This window comes from Mobula hypostoma, chromosome 2, assembly GCF_963921235.1.
Source record: "Mobula hypostoma chromosome 2, sMobHyp1.1, whole genome shotgun sequence".
In the NCBI taxonomy this organism is placed as follows: domain Eukaryota; kingdom Metazoa; phylum Chordata; class Chondrichthyes; order Myliobatiformes; family Myliobatidae; genus Mobula; species Mobula hypostoma.
The window spans coordinates 38,698,244-38,723,949 of NC_086098.1; the positions used below are offsets into that span (position 1 = coordinate 38,698,244).

General features: G+C 40.9%; 1 protein-coding gene across 3 annotated transcripts in view; it reads right to left on the reverse strand.

The window, feature by feature from the left end:
* The window catches only part of si:ch211-243j20.2 (uridine-cytidine kinase-like 1), a 74,639-nt gene extending 55,181 nt beyond the window's left edge, over window positions 1–19,458 (reverse strand). Inside the window, exons 1-4 of one of the 3 annotated variants that reach the window (XM_063035809.1) lie at window positions 19,294–19,458; window positions 11,331–11,530; window positions 7,148–7,254; window positions 5,621–5,791 (exon numbers count right to left, since the gene is read on the reverse strand). In XM_063035809.1, the coding sequence (XP_062891879.1) occupies window positions 5,621–5,791; window positions 7,148–7,254; window positions 11,331–11,530; window positions 19,294–19,355 (540 nt within the window). In that variant the 5' untranslated portion in view covers window positions 19,356–19,458. Of the gene's footprint in view, window positions 1–5,620; window positions 5,792–7,147; window positions 7,255–11,330; window positions 11,531–19,284 lie in introns of all 3 variants that reach the window. The other 2 variants (XM_063035792.1, XM_063035801.1) reach the window with 2 other exon arrangements.
* Window positions 19,459–25,706: the final 6,248 nt, after the last annotated feature.

Sequence of the window (25,706 nt, forward strand, 5' to 3'; positions counted from 1 at the left end):
TGATCCTCACTATAACTATGAATCTTCCAACTCCAGAGATTTGTCCTAAACAGCAGTATGAACTATTCTGCAGAACCACCTGAATTCATTTCATTGGAATTTGTCCCTATTGTTGTGTGTGTGAATTAGATTTGAAACAAAGTTTAATATATTGCTAATTGGAAAGAAATATTCTGTGAGAATGGTGGTTCTTTCACATTTCAGAGTTTTCGTACATGAATATGCACAGAGCTTGACAGATCAGCTTTTCATTTCATGGTGTACACTGAGCTCACTGTCCTTTAGGAAGTACAGCTGTACTATCATTTCATAGGAACTGCAGGGTTCAATTTTTTCTGTTAGCTATCATCTTGTTCCTTTCTCTGTTAACAAATGATTCTGTTCCTCTTCCCCTCAGAGATTGTAGCCATTATCATCGCCAAGGCAAAATTATTGCCCAGCGCAATTAGCCTCTTAAACAGAATGGCTTGTTAGGCTGCTACAGAAGCTTAATTCAAGTTCAAGTTTAATTATCATTCAACCGTACATGAATATAGTGATAACTAAACAGCATTCCTCCAGGGCCAGGGTGAAAAACCCATTACCGCAGCACACAACACATGTGGTTATAATACAAAGAAAAAGCCCTAGTCCCTGAGGAGCATGGCCTATAGATTGATGGTGCATGGGACTTTGTCTTGGTCCAGCTTTTTCTTCCACTGAGTAAACACCAGAGAGCAGCATTGCCCCAACCCTGTACAGACTGGTGTGCCCAAAGAGGCCTCTGCTTTCTCCCGCACTGCCTCCAGCATCTCCTCCCCTGGGCAGCTGCAACAGGCAATCTTGTGGCATGAGGGCCTAGTCTGCGCCACCACTAAGGCAAGTAGCCCTATGCCATGGGTCTCAACAATGAATCAGAGAACCCGACGTCAAAATTCCACATAACCAATGCCCAACAGGGCATGCGACCACAATAAAAACGTCCAAGACAATCACTCGCACCATTTGTTGGATTGCTTGCTGCCTCGGCACAACGAATGCATGCAAAAAGCCGGGTGACTAAATAACAACAGTACACAATTCCAGCTCCAAAGCTATCGAGCAACTCACTAATGGGTTAGATCTGCAGTACTTGATGTTCTTAAAATCCAGAGTCCCGCAATTGTATGAAATATTTAAAAGACAAACAATTACACCTTTGATTGAAGCCAGGGAGGCCACTGTGTCCAAGCACGCCGCCGCCTTACCAGATTCAGCAAGGAATAAAAGATTAATTTTACAAGTCAAAAATTAAATCTCATTTTGAAATACCAGAACTGGAATAAATTTGTTAGAATTTATTTATTATTTAGAGATACAGTGTGGAACAGACCCTTTGAGCTATGCCACCCAGCAAACCACCGATTTAATCCTCACCTAATCACAGAACAATTTACAATGTCCAATTAACCTACTAACTGGTAATCTTGGAATGTAGGAGGAAACCTGAACACAGAGGAAACCCTTTACAATAAACTGGAATTCATTTGCTGGGATATTGTCAATAACACTCAGAAAAGAATTTCCAACTCAGGATCAATAAAGTATTATTATTATTATAATAAATGTTCTGCCTTCACTCTTGGGACTTTTGTTGGGAAACAGCACCAAAATCTTTTTTAGTATTATATGCGGTTAACTTGCCATTAGGCTTTTAAATAGCTTTTCAGTTCTGCAGAGTGTGAAATTCAGTCATTAGATTATTAGAATCTCACATAATTCATGGAATAGGGAACATTATTGTCTCAACCAAAAGGCAGCAGGAAAAGATTGCTGCATACAGGGACCAAGGTAATCTCAATTTTTAAAAATATAGTGCATCGGGACTCATTTATTCAGTGAATGTGTTCTTGTGTGTGTGTGACTGTTGGTAATGTGTTTTAGCGTCTTGACCCCATAGTAATGCAGTCTCATTTGGCTGTATTCATGAGTATTTATGTATGGTTGAATAACAATTAAACTTGAATTGAATGATAAAATAAGAATTAATCATACTCAGTTGTAAGATGAAGCCATCGGGAACAGGTAAACACAAACAAGCAAGCATTCAGAATACAACTGTCACCTATTAAAAAATTAGGCCATTTATGCTAGCACATACTGTGAATGAATGAATTACTATACAATGAAACAGAATTTGATTTATTCAGTATCTCCAGATCAAAATTCTGAAATTTCAAACAAAGCTACAAACTAACATTTTAATTTGACTGCATCTGGCAATGTCATAGTTATGCTGTTTAAACTTAGATAGACAATACTGAACGCAAGAAAGAAAAATCACCGCAAGGTTTTTTTTTATATATTATGCCTTGAAGGCTTACCACTGCCCTCTCAGCCCCTGTTGCAGTCCTTACTAACAAAAAAATTCAAGCAATAGCAAATTTCAGTCACGAGTCCCTATCCAATAAAATCTGTGATTTGGTTGTGGAGCATTAAATTTAAATGCAAAACTATAAAAAGAGGGAAACCACTTAATTGTATGCAGGGAGAAATAGCCAGAAGCTAAAAATGATGGTGGTATCTGCTTGAATTGTTGGTAATGTTAATTGTAAGTCTTTAGTTTTATTGTGTTTCTGCAGCCAGGTGAGAAATGCCATCAATTTAGGACTATTACAATGTCATCAAAAAGCAGGCATCAATGATTAACTAATTAAAATAGCCTTTTGCAAACTGTTTTAGGCATTACATTTATGAACTTTCCTAATAATTAAAATTTCACACAATTCATGGACTAGAGAACAATATTGTCTAAACTAAAAGAAGGCAGGAAAACATTGTTGCATACAGGGACCCAGAAAATCTCCATTTAAAAAAAAAGATGCAGTGCGTTTATACGAAGAATCTTAATCAAACTGCCACAAAACAACTATTTTCATGACATAAACACTCGTACATCAGTGATAATACACCCAATTCTAAATTCTGGGCTATAGATAAATCGGGCCTCAAACACAAAGTATACACGTTGTGAAGCCAATGAATTTTACATACACTATAACAGAGCACAAGTCCAGCACACCAACAGTGAAGTGCAAATTCATTTTAGCATTTAATTCCACTTGATTGTAAATTCACCCATCTTCCATAACAACATTGAAAGATTCAGCTACATGATCTCAAAAAAAAAGCCCATTCAAACACCAGACTGGTCCTTGGTCACTTGATCTTCAGCGTAGATTTCAAAATCCTCACCATTTATAACCAATTCTCGTAAGCACTTTTCTTCATTTCTTTAGTAACTCCTTTTAATGGTTTTGATTCTGAATTCCTCTTCCAAACATTACCATATACTGGTATACATAGAACACAGAAATTTACAGCACATTGCAGGCCCTTCAGCCCACAATATTGAGCCAACCAAGTAACCTACTCTTGAGACTGCCTAATTTTCCCTAGGAATAGTCCTCTATGTCAGCTTCAAAAATATCATTACTTGGTGGTGTGTTTTATCCACCATTCCTCCAAGTCATTCAATAATTTCTCCAACAACGGACCATGTCAAATATAAAGGTTAAGTCATACAATTGGCTGATGCACAGTGACCAAAAGTGTTTAAGACTTCTACATTTAGAAATTAATTAAGAAAGAAGCAGCAGTACCATATACCAAATCATAACAAAGATAATCAACATGGTTTCATGAAAGAAAAAACATTCTTGACATACTATGGTGGGAGAGTCTAAGACCAAAGGGCACAGCCTCAGAATGGGGGGGGGGGTCCCTTTAGAACAGAGATGAGGAGGAATCTCTTTAGCTAAAGAGTGGTGAATCTGTGGAATTCTTTGCCACAGGTAGCTGTGGAGGCCAAATCTTTATCTGTACTTAAGTCAGAGGTTGATTGATTACTGATTTGTCAGAGCATGAAGGAATATGGGGAGAAGGCAGGAGATCAGAGCTGAGAGGAAAAATGGATCAGCCATGATGAAACAGCATAGCAGACCTGATGGGGCAAATGGTCTAATTCTGCTCCTATATCCTATGGTCTTAGAATTGAGAAAAAAGTAATGAACAGAATTTAGTTGCAAGCTGCAATTACTGAGGTAAATGATTAGCCTACTTGTAGTGAAAAACAAAAGTACACTAGGTGCGAGAAGAGATTAGAAGACAAGATAGAAGTAGATTCACTCCCCCCTCCCACCCAATAAATGATAACATCCATTACAAAGAGGGTGGAATAAAATGTAAAGAAGACTTGCCACAACCAAATAGGATAATGGTAACACCGCACCTGGACTATTGTGCACTGTTCTGTTCTTCAATGTAAGGAGATACACCTGCGTTGTCACAGATCAAGGTTATTTCATTACTTTGAATCCAGAGATTAAAGGATATTACAAGGAAAAATCGAGTATTTTGGGACTATACTGAATGGATGAATATGAGTTGATCTTATTGAAGATACAAAGGGAGTTTAACAGGTACTGAGAGGATACTTCATTATGTGAGGAGTCTAGAATTAGAGAGTTAGGTACAAAATGAGAGATCACTTTATTAAAAAAAGTTGAGAAGGAATTTCTTCTTAAAAATTGTGAATCTTTTGAATTCTTCTCCCAAAGAGCTGTGAAGGCTGAATCACTGAACACCTTCATAAGTGATAATACTACTTTTGGACTACAAGGGAGTCATAGCACTGTGGACAAAGACCAGTGAGAATGACAGCTGGTACCCCCCCACCCCCAACAGGGTCCCAGGATCGAAGTTCTGATCGGGCAGGAAGCACGAGGGCTGGTGACTCCCTAGGCCTGGATTTCAGGTTGCAATCATTGGTGAGGCACCGTGTCTGCAAATTGAGAGTCCTCTGGGAAAGTCAGATGCCCAATGTCTGTGAGTGCACACAAGGCTAGACGGCTGGAGGCAGCCTGTATTGGGTTTGTGTGTACGTGTGTTTGAGAGAGAGGGGAAGCAGGCTTGTTTGGCTGCTATGTTCTTGCTTGTGTTGTTCTGCTGAACATTGTGGGTATGCTACTTTGGCTTTAGAAGCGAGTTCGTAAATCTGACAGGAGCAAAGGATATGGTGTGGGTGGAGCGCTGCAGGAGGGGTGTGGGACAGGTGGCAGAGAAGGAGTGCCACAGGTAGGGGTGAGGAAGGAGGAAGGAGCGGGTGCAGACACACCCAGTCCTGAATCATCAGGCAAGGTCATTTAATTTCAAACAATTGGTTTATGGATTATTACAGAATGTCTCTCTGGTGCTTCCTGCTCCCTCACCTCCCCCTTCCCCTTTTCGCAACCATGATTCTCCTCTCCCTGCCCCCTTCCCATTCTCAGTCCACAATAGAGACCCAAAACAGAGTCAGATTTACAGTACTGAATCATGTACAGTAACAGAATAATGAAATTTGTTTTTTTTTGCAGTACAGTGCAATAAAATTACTACAGTACAGCGCAAAAGTCTTAGGCACCCTAGCTATATACATGTGCCTAAGAATTTGTACATGTACATATGATAAATAAATAAATGAACTTGAATAGGTTGGGAAATGGAACTGTGGCTAAGATCAGATCAGCCCAGCTGTTATCTTATTCAATGGTGTACAGCTATTCCTGCTCTCAATTCATATGTCTTTTCAAACAAAAAGCATCAAAATTCTTAAGCCTACCCAATCCTTTCTTCGACTGTGTGTGGTGAAATCATAAACTGGAACTTTCACACTTTTCCCTTTCTTCAGCTTCCTCAATGTATGTATGATTAGGTCAAAATCAAAGGCATCAGGATGGTCAAAATTGTATTCACTTTTGGCAGCTAGTTCTTGTTCCTCCTTGTTTAAGACCTGTCAATGGGAAGAAAATAATTAATCTAATTCCATACAAATTTTAAGATTACAGCTTTAGCCTTTATTCACAGAACAACAAGCCATAGACAATATGGAACATTGCAAGGAAGTTATTTTTTTCAAATTATTTAAAGCCATTATTGCTCCAAGAGTTTCAGAGAAACAACAAATGTCAGAAACACAGATACTGATATGAAGATAATAGCTGGACAAATAACAACAATAAAGTGCCAAAAATTACAGCAACATAATGCAAGTGCTAGTAATTAATTCAGCAACAAAGATCTTGGAATCTGGTAATTGCAAATCATACAAATTAAACATGGGTATTAGAGTGCAGATAATGGAGCAAGTGAAAGTAAGCTGATTCAGAAGTGCTATAGCTTTACAGTGAAAAAATTGAGCTAACGTAAAGCGGAACTGCAGCAGTCCAAACACGAGTCCAGAAGAGGGCTTTTAGGAAAAAAAATCATGTAAATGATCAGCTTACTTGTTGTGAAAATAAAAGCACACTGGTGCGAGATTGGATTAGAAAACAAATAGAAAATAGGCTACCAATAATAAAATGTTCTTAAGATATTGAGTGTACAGCATGCTTGGTCACCACACCACTAAGAACAATCTAATTGGTAGCTGATCACAGATCTTAATCAAAATTAATGTAAGATTAGGAAGGATATTTAGTTATAGAAAACTTTAATGTCATCTTACAGAAGAATACAAGAGTGTAAGTAGTAGAAGCCCCGAACTTCTTGGCCTCCGATAACATTCAATATAACCATGGTGGATCCAAACTTCGATTCAGTACTATTTCCCTGTAGCTCTCCATAATTTTTAACATGCCTACAAAATTTATCTGTATCACACTCCACGGCTTTCTATGGTTATGAGTACGCTTATAAATTCTTTCATATACGGGCAACCCGACATAATTAGCTTCAAAACTTTAAATCCTCTGAATTGTTTATTTTGATGACAAGTTCAAAAAATTTTTGAAGGTGAACAAACAGGGAATTCAGATTCATACTTCAAGTGGATTAATCTGCTATGTAAAGCAAGAAGAATAAAAAGTTTTGGAGAAAAACATACAGTGGAAGAAACAGAAATGCATGTGGAGACAGCCCAATTTGAAATCAATGTAAAATGACATTTGCTCGATAACAATCCATTTCTTATCTTGTTAAAACCTTCTTGTAACTATGCAATAATGAAATGAAGCAGCATTAAATAGCAATACACAAATGGAACAGCTTCAACTAATCATTAACAGTTCCATAGAATACCTACAAATTTTCATACTAATATACCACACAATACCCTTAAAATAACCCACTACAAATAAAACCATTTTACCTTATAAAAGGAATCCATAGAAAGCAGAACCACCCAAGGAACATCCAAAGCCTCAATGATCTTGTTAGCCACAGTAGTTTTGCCAGAAGAACTTCCTCCACACAAACCTACAAAAATAAAAGCACATTTTGGAGTTTAATGGTGGATGGGAAGGATGCAATACCCATCCTTAACAGCAAATTCATAAATTAATTACAATGGTGCTCATTTAGAAATTGTCCCAAAATATTTTTATACAGGTGTCACCCGCTTTTCAAACGTTCGCTTTACGAAATCTCACTGTTATGAAAGACCTACATTAGTTCCGTTTTAGCTAACAGAAGGTGTTTTCACTGTTACGAAAAAAGGCAGCACGTGAAAAAAAGCAGCGTGCACCCCGAGCAGCCGCTCCTCCTCCGGATTCGGAACTGCATTCTAGCTGGCATTGCTTAAACACGTGCCTGTGAGCATCCGTTAGCAAGATGAGTTCTAAGGTATCGGAAAAGCCTAAAAGAGCTCGTAAGGGTGTAAGGGGAATTGGGGAGGGAAGGAGCAATTGTCGATGTTTCAGCAGGGTTCTGACCATCCACCACCACCCCCCCAACCCCACAGACGCTGTTTGACCTGCTGAGTTCATTCAGCAGTGTTTATTGCAAGCTCTGCAATCTCTTGAGTCTCCGAACCTTAAAAAACTTATTAGCCATTTTTTTTCAGTTCTTTCAGGTTCTTGCTTTGTGCCTGCCTGTAAACAGACAAATCTCAAGGTTGTATAATGTATACAAACTTTTATAATAAGTGTACTTTGAACGTTCTTTGTTTAAGGAGAAAGATGTCTACAAAATAATGGTGATGCTCCTATTTTACTGATGTAATGGTGGGAGAAAGTAGAAGATTCATTTCTGTCTGCTTTTTTTCTCTTTCTCTCTTCTTCCTCCTCCCCTCCCCTTTGTGTTTCTCTTTACCTCCCAGAGTTTGTTGCTCTTTGCTTTCCCCAATTTTCCCCTTCAAAAGCCTTGGGGTGTTCAGGTGACATGTACGGATCTTGTGGCTATCATTGTATTGAACGGTACAGAAGGGATAATTTCTCCAGATAGCAGAAAGGTTGGCCAGCATTGGCTAAAGCATCTTGGTTTCAAGCTCAACTGCCAGGGTTCTGTGCTTGATCAAGCTGCGAAGACAATGATCAATGATCACCAAAGCCAACAGCAGCACTCTCTGGTGATACCATACCTACCTGGCAAAAAGCCAGTTCAAAAAACTACAGTACCCACCTGCAGTGACCTGAAATTATACTGGAGGCACTATTTTTATATTAGCTGTTACAAAAGACTGGAATTGGGACTATTTGGGGAGTGCCAAACTTCCTTACTCAGAGAGTGGTAGCTGTGTGAAACGAGCTTCCAGCAGAAGTGGTAGAGACAAGTTCGATATTGTCATTTAAAATAAAATTGGATAGCTATATGGACAGGAAAGGAATGGAGGGTTATGGGCTGAGTGCAGGTCGGTGGGACTAGGTGAGAGTAAGCGTTCGGCATGGACTAGAAGGGCCGAGGTGGCCTGTTTCCGTGCTGTAATTGTTATATGGTTACACTTAGCATAAAACTAGACATAATTAAGTGTTTCAATCATGGTGAATGAAGCAAGGACAAAGTGAGCTTGGCTTGTGGAAGCTGACGAAGATGATGTTGAAAAGGTTTTGGCATCCCATGACCAAGAACTGATAGATGAAGAGCTGATGCAATTGGAAGAGGAAAGGGTAACAATCGAAACCGAATGCAGTAGCGAACGGACCGAAAGTGAAGTCGTCCAGGAACTGAACGTGAAGCAACTGCGTGAGATTTTCGCTGCAATGATTGCAGAAAAGTACGAGTTTAATTTTGAAAGGGTACGTCGGTTTAGGGCATATTTGCAAGATGGTTTGACTGCTTACAAAGAACTGTATGATAGAAAAATGTGTGAGGCTAGCAGTCAAGCAAACCTTCCAATCAGCCATAGCAGATGACGAACGTCGACCTTCGACATCGAGGCAGGCAAACATAGAAGATGACCTGCCTGCCCTGATCGACGATGAGATGACACCCCAGTGTCCCACCACCCCAAACCCCGGGCCGTGAACCGATACATCGCCGCAGAGAATGCAGCGGTAGCCAGGACACACCCAGCACATCTTTAAGAAAAAAAGCCGAAATAAACAAGCTAATTAATTAGGTGCCGCCCGGCACCTAATTAATTAGCTTGTTTATTTCGGGTTTTTTCTTAAAGATGTGCTGGGTGCCTCCCGGCCACCGCTGTACCCCTGCATTCTTCGCGGATCGGTATCGGTCGGCAGCCTGGAGGGTGGGGGCCACTACACCACTCCAGCCTCCGAGGACTCAGCCAAACACACCATCATCAGTGTGCTCGGCAAGCTGTCTTCTCAATTCCTGTAAGTGATTCTACACTGTACATACATTATTTCTACTTTATATCGGCTGTGTATTTTTATGCGTTACTTGGTATGATTTGGCAGTTTCATAGCTTAAAGGTTACTGGAGAGCGCTTACGTCGTGTTTTTGCCGAGAGCACTTGCGTGAGATTTTCGCTACGGAGAACAGTGCAGGCAAGTATTTCTACTTTATATAGGCTGTGTATTTATCATATCATTCCTGCTTTTACTATATGTTACTGTTATTTTAGGTTTTATGTGTTATTTGGCATGATTTGGTAGGTTATTTTTGGGTCTGTGAACGCTCACAAATTTTTCCCATATAAATAAATGGTAATTGCTTCTTCGCTTTACGACCTTCCAGCCTACAAACCGTTTCATAGGAACGCTCTACCTTCAGATGGCGGGGGAAACTTGTATTGTTTTTCAAATTCAAATTTTAAAAATCTTAAATCAGGTCAAAAGAATGCAAAATTTATTTTGCACAGCCTGAAGCAATCAATTTTGTTTTGTCATTCTTACAACCCTGAAAGTAGGAATCATTTGGGGGATTCGTTTTTGGAACTTTCACATTTATAGGAAAGGCTTTACTTAATTCAATCTTCAAAAAGAATCATCCTCTTCTGTTAAAGAGAATAAAAAAAACTATCCATTATTCTGATTTAGTAGTTATAATTCAAAAAAAGAATAAAGATTAGATTAGTTTTATTTGTCACATGTACATCAAAAAAAGCAGTGAAAAGAGTTGTTCGCGTCAAATCAGTGAGGATTATGCCGGGCTGCTGGCACCAAAATAGCATGCCCACAACTCACTAACCCCGACTGTTTTTGAAATGTAGGCGAAAACAGATCGCCCAGAAAAGATGCTGTGCAAGAGAAGCACTCAGGATAAAATTATAAGTCAAGTTCAAAAGGAGTAACTAATTAATTGTGTAAAATCCAAGTAATAGAACTGACACTGAATTATGCAATTTATTTCTTGGCTTCAGATATGCAAATAGGCTGGAAATAATAACGGCACTGACCCAATTAGCAAAGTAAACGGAGATTAAGTTTCATATAGAGATTTGAGCCCATTGAATTTAGACCTAAAAGAGAGCGACTATTTTCTAACTGGCAAGAACCAGAACTGTGAAAAAGCACAATTTAAATTTCCCTGTACAGAAATGACTAAAGGTTAATGGGAAGGTACAAATATAATTTAAGAGTCTAATGGAATGTCAGCCTCCACTTTGAAGAAATACAAAGGAGTGGTACTTAAACTGAAATTGAGTAGTCAGGCTAACCACATTTGGTTTACTAGACATTGCTTCACAAAAGGGATACATTGGTCCTGGAAAGTGCATAGCAGATTTACCCAAATAACAATTAAAGGTGGAGACAAATTGATTTTCTCCGAAGAGGGAAGTTCAGAACTAAGGGGTGTAACTTTTTAAACAAAACGGAGTCAGACCATTTAAAGGTGATGCCAGGAAGCAGTTCCTCATATATACTAGTAGAAAATTAGAACTCCGTTCCTTTACTCAATTTCAGTATAAGTAACACTCCTTTCTACTTTAAAGTTAAAGCTGACATTCCATTAGATCCTTAAATTATATTTGTACCTTGGAAAATTTCTAACATGAAATCAATTAGAATACAGAACAAAGTGGACTAATAGATATAATTAACCATGCAAAGCAGTCTATCCTTATGTTCTCCAGTACTGTAGGAGATGACTGCAGGTTTTAATAAGCATTACTGTTATTAGGAAAGTCGTTAAAAAAAAGTATCATTCACCAATGACAAAGGCTTCTTTAAAAGGAGTTCCTGATTCCGTGTACCAGGGAGGTCGTCCTGCAGTGTAGATGGTTCGCTTGCTAGTCCTCAGAAGTGGTGGTTCGGACTTGCTTTGACTAGTTGTTCGCTTCCGTGGAGAAAGAGATGGAGTTAACGGTAGTCGGGAGAACAAACCATCCAAGGAATCCTCACCGCTGCCACTAGGATAGAATACATACACTAAGGCACACGCTTTCTCCTTAAAATATTTACTATCCCCATTTATTTTTTGTGTTCATATGAGTGATGTAAGCCAAACAGCCTTTCACGCCTGCCCGGCATTCAATAAGATCATGACTGATCTTTTACCTCACTCCCACTTTACTAAATTATCTAATTATTCCAAGATATTCAAATTACAGTAGCAAAGATAATATCAAAGTTAAAAGTAAACAAAAGAGACTGCAGACTCTGGCAACCTCAAAGAAAAACAAGTAGTACTAGGGACATCCAGTGGGTCGGGCATCATCTGTGGAGAGAGAAGCAATTAATGTTTCAGGTCAATAATCCTACTGAATAATCATGAAATTAATGTCAAATTCTGCTTATGCTAAATATTATGATAAAAAAAATCAAGCCTTTGGCACTCTTTCCTCATTGAAATTTGATAGGAAATATTACTGAGTCCCATCTCTGGCTTTTAAATAGCAGAAGTAGATCTAGACGTTTCTAAATTCTGAAAGACAATTTGCCACAAAGGTACCCAAAATATCCTGGATTATACGAAAACAAATCTGGATAGAACTCTCTGAAGCTGCACTTTCTCCAAGGCAGTTCTACTATTCCAAATTCAAAGTAAGAGTGCCAAGTTGCAGCAGATTCTAAAAAACTGACTTCTATTCAGTCATCTCTTTTCCCAACATCGACCTTTGACCTGTATTACAGATTATGCTTGTCTATGCAAATTTTTAAATGTATCCCGAAGTGCTCCCCAACACAAACCTCCGTCACCTGACCTATCTCATTCCCTAACAAGAGATCTAACACTGCCCCTTCTCTAGTTGGCACCTCTATGTATTGCTGCAAAAAACTATCCGGCACACATTTTACAAACTCTAAACCATCCAGCCCTTTTACAGTATGGGCTTCTCAGTCTATGTGTGGAAAATAAGAATCTCCCACAATCACAACCTTGGGCTTACTACAAATATCTGCTATCTCCTTATAAATTTGCTATTTCAATTCTCACTCCCCATTTGGTGGTCTATAGTACACCCCTATAAGTGTTACTGCACCTTTCCCATTCCTCAATTCCACCCAAATAGCCTCCCTAGATGAGCCCTCTAATCTATCTTGCCAGAGTACCGCTGTAATATTTTCTCTGACAAGCAACGCCTCCCCCTCTTGTCCCTCCGATTCTATCATACCTGAAGCAATGAAATCCAGGAATATTTAGTTGCCAATCACACCCCTCCTGTAACCATGTTTCACTAATAGCTACCACATCATACTTCCAGGTACCAATCCATGCTTTAAACTCATCCACTTTTCTTATAATGCTCCTAGCATTAAAATAGATGCATTTAAGAAATTTTCCCCCTCTTACTCTCTGTTTATCACTAATGGTGCAAACAACCTTACTATTTTCTTTTTCTTCCTTCTCCCCTACATCTGTTCCTACACTCTGGTTCCTCTCCCCCCTTGTATCTAATTTAAATTCACTGGAGCCTCTCTCATGCCAAAAGGCAAACTCTTGATCTCCCAATCTACCACATCAAAGCTCTACAACTTACTTTGTAACTGTAATACTATATTTTGCATTCTGTTTTCCTTCTTTCTACCTTAATGTACTTATGTATGGCATGATCTGTCTGGATGGCACACAATATTTTCACTGTATTTCAGATCATGTGATGATAATAAACCAATTCAGATTTTTTCTGATAACATTTCATGTGCTATCTAGAACCATTGTTGCATAGAACTTTAAATCAAAGAGTACAAACCTTAATATGCAAAACTATTGACAGAAATGTCATTGCCCTAAAAGTTACATGTATAATATATTCCAATTTGGAAAATGAAATCTCATTTGGATCCAAGAACTGTACTGCAATATAACATTTACAAGAATTAAGTTAGACTCATCATTTTTATAACTATTAACTTAATATTCAGTAATGACATAAAAATGTTATTGCAATACAACAAATTAAAGCTTCTGCATTCATTGAGATATAGGAGCTTTCACGCGGCTCTAAATAAATTAAGCTATCCAACTACTCTGGTGATGTTTCCACAGAAAATTATTTCGACAAGCTTATATAAATAGCATACAAATACAAAATTACCTTGCAAGTTTAAATCAAGTTGATGGACATTAGAACAAAATCCACCAGCAGCTGATTTAGTCATGGCAAATTCATCTCTTCCCACCAACAGATTGTTTTATCCGCCACAAAGAATCAAGGAAGCACTAAATCTCTGTCTGCAAGTTTGCCATTGCAACTGCTAACAAAGATAGAAATCTAGGTCAATTATTAGCATTGACAAGAAAATCCTGAAAGTGGGATCACTGACTAAAGATCCCAAGCAGAAATAGGATGCTACCAGAGAGCAAGTGTTGGGAAGGTAGAGCTAGCAAGCAGGCTTGAGATTTACCATTAACATTGCATCCAGAGCTTTGTGGCCAACCGTCAATTCATGTTCCAATGCAATTCACCAAGTACATTTTAGATAAATACGCTTTTAACAGAAATGAAACTACTAGAAAATCAGCACTGAAGTTTCTCTTAAATGGAATGGAAATGGGATAGTGAATGCTGCCCTCACTCGTAAGTCTGCCATTTTCCACACATCTGCCTTTGCCCTTACCCACTACTGTCCTATCAGGGTTAGGGTTCCCCTTGTTCTCACCCACCACTCCAAGAGCCTCCGTATCCAGCACATCATTCTCTGTAACTTCCATCATCTCCAACGGGATCCTACCACGAGGCACATCTTCCTTCCCTACCCTGGTTTTCATAGGGATCACTCTCTACATGACTCCATTGTCTACTCATCCTTCCTCCTGGATCTCCCTCCTGGCACTTATCCCTGTAAGCATGACAAGTGCTACACCTCCTCCCTCGCCACCATTCAGGGTCCCAAACAGGCGATGCTTCACCTGCAAGTCTGTTGGGGTAATCTACTGTATGTGCTGCACCCTGGTGTGGCCTTCTCTATATTACTGAAATCCAGTGCAGATGCAGAGACTGCTTTGTTGAGCACTTATGCTCCATCCACTGCAACTGCCAAGATCTCCTGGTGCTACCCACTTCAATTCAACTTCCCATTCCCATACAGAAATGTTTGATCCACTGTCATAATGAAGCCAAATTCAGGTTGGAGGAACAATACTTCATATTGTCTGGATAACCTCCAACCTGGTAGCATAAGCATTGACTTCTCCAACCTCCAGTAATCAATCCCCTCTAGTTTCCCCGTACCTTCTCCATATTTCCATCCCAATTCTGATTATCCTCTCACCCCTTCTCTTCTCCTCCCTTGCCACATACATATCACTTGCTTCTAGTTTCCTTTCTCCCATTGTCCACTACCCTCTCCTATTAGATTCTTCCTTCTTCAGCCCCTTACCTCTTCCAACTATCCCTCAGCTTCTCACCTAGTCTCACCTGTCACCTGCCTACTCCTCCCCACACCCCCACTTTCTTATTCTGGCTTCTGCCCTCTTCCTTCCAGTCCTGAAGGGTATTGGCCCAAAACACTAACTGCTCACTTGCTTCCACTGATGCTGCCTGACCTGCTGAGTTCCTCCAGTATTTCATGTGTGTTGTTAAAAATCGGCAGCCTGTAATTATTCTTGCTCATGGATGGAAAATGGATGTGGTTACTGTAGTTTCATACATGTCTTCAGCATGGCACCCTTAGGCCAAATAATAATTTACTGTATGTTTCAGAAGAGAGAATGTAGCTTGTGGATGTAATTTTTAGCTCCATTTCCAGCTCTTCAGATAACAGAACAAGTTCTGGACAACTATCAAACCAATGGGACTTCAACTTCCACACTTGGAAAAAAAATGAATAAGCTAGAGCAGATCCCAAATTTGGTTGACAACAGTAAGATTTATAAACAAGGCCCCAAGTTCATTATCAGCAGATAATATGTAGCCAGCATTAACAGACCTACCTGTTGAGTACAAGTGACATTTAGAGTGATGCAAATTGGATTAGATACCAACAGGGACAAGATTCCATCTCAGATTGATCAATAAGTACTAACTATATATTGGTATGTTTATCAATAATATGCTCTGCTATGATATATGACCTTATAAGTCTATACTACTTTCCTGCGATGGCGCTCCATGGAAATGTGCTCAATGGTGGGGAGGGCTTTACCCGTAATGGACTGGGTCACATCCACTACTTTTTGTAGGATTTTCTGTTCAAGGACATTGGTCCTTTCCAGGCGGTGATGCAACCAGTCACCCTGCCTCGGCCACTGGTATGATTGTCACCATTTTGAAGCAGGTGGTGATAAAGTTTAAGGGAATGGGGGGATTCTCAGATCCCTGTAAACAATGGATTCAGTACTGACCATGTCTGTGACTGCAGTGTGTTTGAATAATGTCTCACAGCTGCCTTCTTTGGAGCAAGATAATTAAAGTTTGCCCAGATCCACACCAGATGTCTCTGGGCTTTTCACACCTTTTGATTTTGACAAAAAGCAGTACCTGATGGAAATTAGACAGAACATTCCTTTCTTAATTAAAGCCTAAATGTGACGGATGTTCTTATCTTTGTAATTAAGTTGTGGCTCCAGCAAACCAGGTAGGACATTCCTTTCTTTAATTAAGGTGGCTGGAGTGTCTAACAAATTGATTGTACTTTTGTATCAGTAGTCCATTGACTTGGCCGGAATAGTTATCAAACTGATTGTTCTTTTGTATCGGTGGCCTTATAACTTCTGACAATTCTGATATCGGGCAGTGAACTTGTAGAACCGCCGGGGAGATGAGAAAGGTTCTTTCCCTGATGACGGGTCCAAGTTCACTCGCCGGCTGAGCTTGAAGAAATAAACTGGTAAAAAGATAAGTAACGATCTTTATGTGCTGTCGTTATTTGATCCAGCAAAGTTAAGTTTACAGTGGGAACCTCCGACTGCAGCAGTGAGAGATGGAAGATGTCCTTGAATACTCCAGCCAGCTGACTGGCAAAGGTTTTCAGTGGCCTACCAGGTGCACCATCAACACCTGATGCCTTACAAGGGTTCACCTTCATGAAAGATGTTACATTGGCTGAGACAGAGATCACAGGATCACCAGACACTGAAGGGATTTGCTCAGGTGTAGCTTCACTCTCCCCTTCAGAGCAAACATAAAAAGGTGTTCAGCTCATCTGGGAGTAAAACATCACAGCCATTCATATTAGGTTTCACCTTGTAGGACGTAATGCCTGCAATGCTTTAATGCTAGAGAGAAAAGTAGAAACTGGGGCATTTACAGGAATTCAGAAGAGGGACTGCAGTTCAAAGGATTGGTTTTTGATTGAAAGGCTCAAAATTCCAACAAATAAATTGGATTCCTGGAGCAAAAGCATCCCTTTGGAAGCTCATGGTACAACAATTTGGTCATTCACATGTTTGAATTTGATGGAAAGAAACTTGAGGCTTAAATATTTATTTCCACAACAGAATTTTGTATGCTGTTTCACCTATTCAACTCAAAATTGCTAAAGATCAATTTTTCCATACCTCCCAAATTCTAATATTAACAATTTACAGGGAAAACATAAGGGAAGGACTATTTCAATTAAGAGCAGAATTAAGTAAAATGTTTTCAAGGAATCAGCTGTTGATTTCAAATGCGCTGTGGGAGGGAATAGGGATCAAATATGAATCATTTAGACCAAGAGAACAGCAACAGGTATTCAGCAGAAATTTGGACTTTTTGGAAGCTTTAAATTGGCCAAGTGGTTAAGGCGTTGGTCTAGTGATCTGAAGGTTGCTAGTTCGAGCCTCAGCTGAGGCAGCGTGTTGTGTCCTTGAGCGAGGCACTTAACCACACATTGCTCTGCGACGCCACCGGTGCCAAGCTGTATCTGCCCCAGTGCCCTTCCCTTGGATAACATCGGTGGCGTGGAGAGGGGAGACTTGCAACATGGGCAACTGCCGGTCTTCCATACAACCTTGCCCAGGCCTGTGCCCTGGAAACATTCCAAGGCAGAAATCCATGGTCTCGTGAGTCTAATGGATGCCTATTAAAAAAAATCGAGAGGCCAACAAGAAGGAAATATAAAAAATTTTAAGGAAGTAAAAACATGGATAAGAGTATTGGCAGTAAAAGGCCAATCTTTCCCCATAGCCTGTAAATTTCTCCATGCACTTTCAAATACCTGAAACAATTCTTTTTCATTCCTGCTACTGAATCTACAGAACAAACATATCAATTAAAAAGTCAACTGCATCTTTTTCACAAAACACCTTAAATCCAAATATTCTGGTTACTGATTCTCCATGGATGGAAGCATTAACGCCATACAAATGCCAGATAACAATCACCACCAATAGAACAAAACTAACAAACCTCTCTTTATATTCAGTGGCTTTATTATTTTGTAGACTCTATCCATGAGGAACTCAATTGGACCAACCAGATAAATGCTACAAGAACAGGGAACCTGTCAAACTGGGCATCCAGTAACAAATGATGCACCTCCTGACACACCTTCCATCATCTACCAGGCAACAGTCAGGTGCATAGTAGAATACTCTCCACTTTCCTGGACAAAAACATCTCCAACAATACTCAAGAAGCCTAACATCATCCAGGACAGATCAGCTTGCATGACTGGCAGTCATTCACCATCAGAAACATTCATCCCTTCCATTTCAATGACTGCATTGTCTACCATCTGCAAAATGCAGAGTGTGCATACTCCAATACAACACTCTAAAACAAAGAATAAATGCAGCAGGCATTCTCCCTTTCTTTACCCAAATCCAGGCCACCCCAACCAAGCCCCTCCACTTATGTTGGTGTTACTTCATCGTCACTAAACCTAAATCCTATCACCTCCTATTTGACACACTGTGGAATTCCCCACGTCTGAAGCATTTCAGCTATTCAAAAAGGCAGTCCCCCAGCAATTATGGATGGACATAACTGCTGGCTTTGCCACTGATTTCCAAATCTTGAAAAATAAATACTATAGCATGACCATATGGAAACTGACTGGAGATTTTTTTTTGAAAAAATGTGGTTCTAACATTTGGAATCCACCAGCCCTCCAACAAGGTGTAGCATCAATCAATCTGTCAACTGGAAGGATTCAAGGAATATCAGAATAGTTGCCCGTTTATGTAGAGAATATTTTAAATTTAGTTAATTTAGTACCGATTCGCAGTAACAAATTCAATCTTCTTTCTTTCCGTTTAAAACATCGTGTGGCTATTTCCGGCAACGCGGCTTCATGGCAAATTCGTATTTTTTTAAAAAAAGTTTCCAATATTTTACTGCGATAATTGGATCTTTCATATGCTCCTGGCTGATTTAATTATGATAAATAATGCAACTCCTTGTAACTCACACTTACGTCTGCAATGACGGACTTGATTTTAGGTTATTTGAAATATTGTTTAGCCTGTCACAGGCTCGGAGAGTGAAGTAAATGTGAAGTGAGTTAGGCAACATGTGGAAGGGCCTACGATGATGCTCAGCTCACTCACTAATACGCCGGTACTTCACAGCAGCACGCGTGGTCCCTCACGCACACCGTACCGGGGAGGACGAGGCCTCGTTGCCGGGCTGCCCCATGGCAACCGGGCAGCCAGCCCATGTTCAGTGCCCCAGGCCTGCTCCTTTCCGCTACGCGCCACGCTCCCAGCCCCAGGCGAACCAGTGAATTTCCAGCACCGACCACTCCAGCAAGTCCCCGTCTCCTCGCAACGGCCACCGTGTCGTTTTGCTTGTACCTGTCTGACCTGGAGATGACCCGCTCCTGGTCCTCTCCCACCGGGGCGATCTGATCCACGGTCCCAGCCATTGCTCCGCTCCTTCAGCGCTTACTGAGAGCGCGCCGCCGTGTGTGGATGACGCGAGGACGCACGTCATTTCGGCGCGAACGCGAAGTGGAGTTGTAGTTCTTGGTTTCTGCCCCGGGATGGACTGTGGTGGTAATCTCTGAATCGCAGTGTTTAATTATTCGGCTCAGGGATGGACTGTGTTGGTAATATTTGAATCACATAAAGGGTTTAACACAATAGACAATAGGTGCAGGAATACGCCATTCACTGTGATCATGGCTGATCATCCACAATCAGTATCCAGTTCCTGCCTTATCCCCATAACCTTTGATTCCGCTGTCTTTAAGAGCTCTATCCATCTCTTTCTTGAAAGCATCCACTGCCTTCTGGAGCAGAGCATTCCACATATCCACCACTCTCTGGGTGAAAAAGTTTTTCCTCAACTCCGTTCTAAATGGCCTACGCCTTATTCTTAAACTGTGGCCTCTGGTTCTGGACTCACCCATCAGCGGGAACATGCTTCCTGCCTCCAGCGTGTCCAATCCCTTAATAACCTTATATGTTTCAATAAGATCCCCTCTTATCCTTCTCAATTCCAGTGTATACAAGCCCAGTCGCTCCAATCTCTCAACATATGACAGTCCCGCCATCCTGGGAATTAACCTTGTGAACTTACGCTGCACTCCCTCGATAGCAAGACTGGCCTTCCTCAAATTTGGAGACCAAAACTGCACACAATACTCCAGGTGTGCACTCACCAGGGCCCTGTACAACTGCAGAAGGACCTCTTTGCTCCTATACTCAATTATACTTTATTGTTGCCAAACAATTGATACTGGAATGTACAATCATCACAGCGATATTTGATTCTGTACTTCCCGCTCCCTGGATTACAAATATTAAATATTAAAATAGTAAATATTAAAAATTTAAATTATAAATCATAAATAGAAAATAGAAAAATGGAAAGTAAGGTAGTGCAAAAAAAACCAAGAGGCAAGTCTAGATATTTGGAGGGTACGGCCCAGATCCGGGTCAGGATCTGTTCAGCAGTCTTATCACAGTTGGAAAGAAGCTGTTCCCAAATCTGACCCTTGTTATGGAGGCCAGCATGCCATTAGCTTTCTTCACCGAAGAGTTATTCGGCCTATAAAGTCATTGTCAAGTCCCTGCAAGATCTGTCTAGTTAGGCTCCCTCCCCATAACCCATGCAATATTTTATGCTATTTTTTTCAATTGGATTTTGGATATTCTTCTCTGGCATTATGAAATTAGATACCAATACTACTTTAGTTTTTTTGCCAATCATTTGGTTTCCTCTGTTTTCGACCCTTTTGACAGGGGCCACCGTTTTCCTTTATCTAGTTCTGGAACCTTTATAATTAAAAGCACCTTTCCCAGATCCCCTTTTAATCTCCTGTGCTGTAAATTGAGTAACCCATTCTTTCCAAACATTCTAGGAAATCTTGGGCAGCTTCCCTTAAGGCCTTTGCTTCACTGTCTTTGATCTTACATTTCATTATTTTTTTAAAGATAGGCAAGTATTTAGCTATGTTGAAACATTTTCCCAGGAATAAAATATTTGAGGTCAGCATTCCTGCACGAATATTACCTGACAACTTTGGTCGTGATTCTGTGGCCACAATGACGTTTCAGTGGTACATAGCCAGAGCCACTATGAAACACACTTTACTCTTTTAGTTCCCCTAAAAGACCAGCCATTCTCTGTTCAATTTACCTCCACAGCTACTCCGTGACACCAGGCACTACTTCTTTCCCACTTCATAGACTCTGCATATGAAATACAGATGTAATTTTTCAATTTAATACTCTCCTTTTATTATCCACAAAACAGTCACTTCAGTATTGAGGAGACCAATCACAGTGTGTGACCATTTTGCCATTATTAGCTTTCATGGTGTTGATTCTGGCTTTGTTTCTCTGAAGTAGATATGATGTACTGGTGTACCTCACAGGGTAACTCTAGAAGACAAGTATGTATTAGTCATGCAAAGACTGTATAGCTGGCAGTATTCATGTTGTTAAGTGTCAGATTGTAGTGCAGTTTCATAAAAACCTATAAAATGTTTCTTACCATAATTTCTCTTTTGGCATGAGCACTTTGGATAATTTTCTGAATAAATATCTTAAAGAGGAGCTAATGAGGTGTTAGCAAAACAGTTTTGCATCTGGAATAGCCACTGATGTTGGCACGATGTAGAAATGTAAACTATTCAAGAATAGAGAAAGGCAGGATTGTCATGGATACAGACACTACAGGTATTCAGAGACTGGAGAGTTGTCGTGTCAAAGGAAGAGGACATAACAGTCATTGAAGAGGATATCCTTGGGGGATCATCCAGTGAGTCTGTATGGGTTTATGGGTCTTATTTCAAGGGGAATAGAATATAAAGGCAAGGAGATAATGCTAAGTCTAAGTCCTGGTCAGGCTGCCCTTGGAGTATTGTCAACAGTTTTGGGCCCCATATTTCAGAAAGGATGTGTTGTCATTGGAGAGAGTCTAGAGGAAGTTCACAAGGATGATTCCGGAAATGAGGGGGTTAAGCTATGAGGAGTGTTTGGCAGCTTTGGGCCTGTACTTACTGGAATTTGTAAGAATGCAGGGGGATCTCATTGAAACCTACCGATTGTTGAAAGGACTGGATAGGATGGATGGGGATAAGATGTTTCCTATGACGGGGGTATCAAGAACTAGAGGGCACAACCTCAAAATTGAGGGGCGACCCTTTAGAATAGAGGTAAGGAGGCATTTTTTTTTTAGCCAGAGCATAGTAAATCTGTGGAATGCTCTGCCACAGACTGCGGTGAAGGCCAAGTCCATGGGTATATTTAAGGTGGAAGTTGATCATTTCCTGATTGATCAGGCATCAAAGAATATGGCGAGAAAGCAAGTGTATGGGGTTGAATGGGATCAGGGATCAGCCAAGATGGAATGGCAGAGCAGACTTGATGGGCTTATGGTCTTATGGGTAGAACTAAGAAACAAGAAGGGGATGGTTAATCTGATGGGATGAGCAGATGTGAAGGGAGACTGCAGCTTGTAAACATATTAGGGTGGCACTAAAGGGAGACTTTAACTTCCCTAATATTCACTGAGGCAACCATTGTGTGAAAGACTTGGATGGGAGTGTGAAACGGGGACACCTCTTTTTCCCTTAATAGGGGGAGAGAGAGAGAGCCAGTGGTATGCTGAATTACCGGGTGAGCGAGTAATCTTTGGGGTACTGCAAGTCTGTGTCTTCATTGATGCTTGAGTGCTCGGTGGGGGTTGCCTGTGCTTCTTGCCGGTGGGGGGGGTCATTGCTTTCCTGCTGCTTATGCATGGGAGGGGTGAGTGGGGGGGGGATTTGGCGTTCTAACATTTAACTGTCATTTATACTTTAGGGCACTCCTCTGTTTTCCTGGATGTTTACGAAGAAAAAGAATTTCGGGATGTAAATTGCATACGTTTCTCTGACATTAAATGTACCTATTGAATTGTGAAATGAGCCAAAGAAAGCAACCTTTATCAATATCAGTAAGTATTAGAGAGGCTGCAACACTGGGCTTTCTCCTGGTAACTGAGGTTGGAGAAATAACGAAAGTGTCTGCCAGAGAGCACATTGGGTCCAATGCCTATGATATTGCTGTTTTAAAACAGTCATGGAGAATGATATACAGTAACTGGTTCACAGGTTAAGGTTCTTGAAGTGTGGCACAGAAAATTTTGGAACCATTAGGTGGGATCTTTCAGGGGGTGTTGGGTAAGATTGTTTGCAGGTGTAGAAACATCTGCCAAGCAGGACACCTTTAGCGTTCAGGGCCTGCATGTCCCTGCTACGTTGGCAGGTTTTGGAAAACCGGGTTGATAACAGATATGGAAGCTCTGGTTAAGAGAACGAAGGATGCATACACCTCACAAAAGTGATTGGGAATTAGTGAAATGACTACAAGTGTAAGGCTGCACTTTAAAGAGAAGTTAGAAGGACAAAAAGAGGGTATGAGAAGGTTCAGGTAGGCAAGGTGAGGCAAAATACCAAGAGATTCTATCAGTATATTAAGAGTAAAAGAGTGGCCGGGGGAGAATAGGACTTCTTAAAGATCAGCATGGCCATCTGTATATCAAACCAAAGGAAATGGGAGATATTTTTAATGAACTTTTTCCTAACACAAAGGATTCTGCAGATGCTGGAAATCCAGAGTAACACACACAAAATGTTGGAGGAACGCAGCAGGTCAGGCAGCATCCACGGAAAGGAATAAAGAGTCGTCATTTTGGGTGGAGACCCTTCGTCAGGACTTTTCCCTTCAGTTTTTACTGAAATGGGGAGAACAAGTGATATAGCCTTGGATCACATACCAATTAGCAGGGATTGAAGAAGTCTCTGACAAGCTACCACCAACAGGTCACCTGCAGAACCAGAGAAGCAGGAAAGATACCCTCCTGCTTCAAAAAGGCATCAATCGCTTATACAGCACCATCAGGAAAACTTACCGTGCTATTCCTTGCCTGCACTTTGGCCGGTCCGATCACCTGCTTTATTTCCACTTCTGGCACAGAGGCAGAGAATGAGGACCACAGCACCAGTGGTAAGGATTGCAAAGGTGTCCTCAAGGAAGACAGAAGAGCGTTTACAAGACTGCTTTGAATCAGCGGACTGGACCATATTCAGAGATTCATCTTTGGATGTGACTGAATATGCCATGACCTTCACCGACTTCATCAAGGCCTATGTGCCTTCAATAACATAATGAGTCTTCCCAAGCTGGAAGCCCTGGATGAACCAAGACATTTGTCGTCTGCTGAGAGCTAGACCTCTGCCATTCAAGACTGGCGAGCCAGGACCCTACACAAAGTCTAGGTATGGCCTAAGAATGCCATTGTGCGAGCATAAAAATAATTCTGTGTGAAGCTAGAGACACTGTAGGAGGCACAACAGCTGCGGTAGAGTTTGCATACCATTTCTTCCTGTACGATGAAACTTAACAGCATAAATCGCAGTGAAGCTTCATACCCTCTGCATTCCCCTCCCACCAATGAACTCAATGCCTTTTATGTGTGCTTTAAAAGAAAGAATAACACTAGACCTACGCAAATCCCCATTGCATCTGATCTCTGTTTCTGAAGTCGACGTAAGAACATCCTTAAAGAGGATGAACCCTCACAAGGCGTCGATCCTTGATGTGTAGCTCACAATGTACTGAAAGCCAACCAGCTGACTGGAGTGTTCAAGGACATCTTCAACCTCTCACTGCTGCGATTTGAGATACCCTCCTGCTTCAGAAAGGCATCAATCATACCAGTGCCCGAGGTGCTTCAATGACTACCCCTTGACAATACTTACACCTCCTGTGATGAGCGGCTTTGAGAGGTTAGTCATGCTAGAATTAACTCGTGGACCTGCTGCAATTTGCCCATCGACAGAAACGGTTTACCACAGCCACAATCTCACTGGTTCGTCACTCGGCTTTGAAAACCTAGACAACGGAAAACATATGTCAGGCTGCGGCTTATCAATTACAGCTCTGCATTCAACACCATCGTCCTCTCACTATCAATCAACAAGCTTCAAAACCTGGTCCTCTGTACCTCTGCCTGCAACTGGATCCGTGACTTTCTCATTGGGAGACCACAATCCGTGCAGACCAGTATAACATTTCCTCCTTACATCGGTGAACCTCAGGGAGGCATGCTTAGCCCACTTCTCTATTCTCTCTACAATCTTGGCTGTCAAGTCAAGTCAAGTCAAGTTTATTGCCATTTCGACCATAAGCTGCTGGTACAGTACACAGTAAAAACGAAACAATGTTCCTCCAGGACCCCGGTGCTACATGAAACAGCACAAAACTACACTAGACTATGTGAGACAGCACAAGGCTACACTAGACTATGTAAAACAACATAAAAACTGCACTAGACTACGGACCTGCACAGGACTAAACAGTGCAGAGCAGGGCAGTACAATAATTAATAAACAAGACAATGGGCACAGTAGAGGACAAATTACAATATAATAATAAATGAAGTAGATGTCAGTCTAGACGCTGAGTATTCAGGAGTCTGATGGCTTGGGGGAAGAAACTGTTGCACAGTCTGGCAGTGGGAGCGCAAATGCTTTGGTACCTTTTGCCAGATGGCAGGAGGGAGAAAAGTTTGTATGAGGGGTGCATGGGGTCCTTCACAATACTGTTAGCTTTGCGGGTGCAGCGTGTGGTGTAAATGGCTATAATAGCGGGAAGAGAGACCCCGATGATCTTCTCAGCTGACCTCACTATCCGCTGCAGGGTCTTGCGATTCGAGATGGTGCAATTCCCGAACCAGGCAGTGATGCAGTTGCTCAGGATGCTCTCGATACATCCTTTGTTGAATG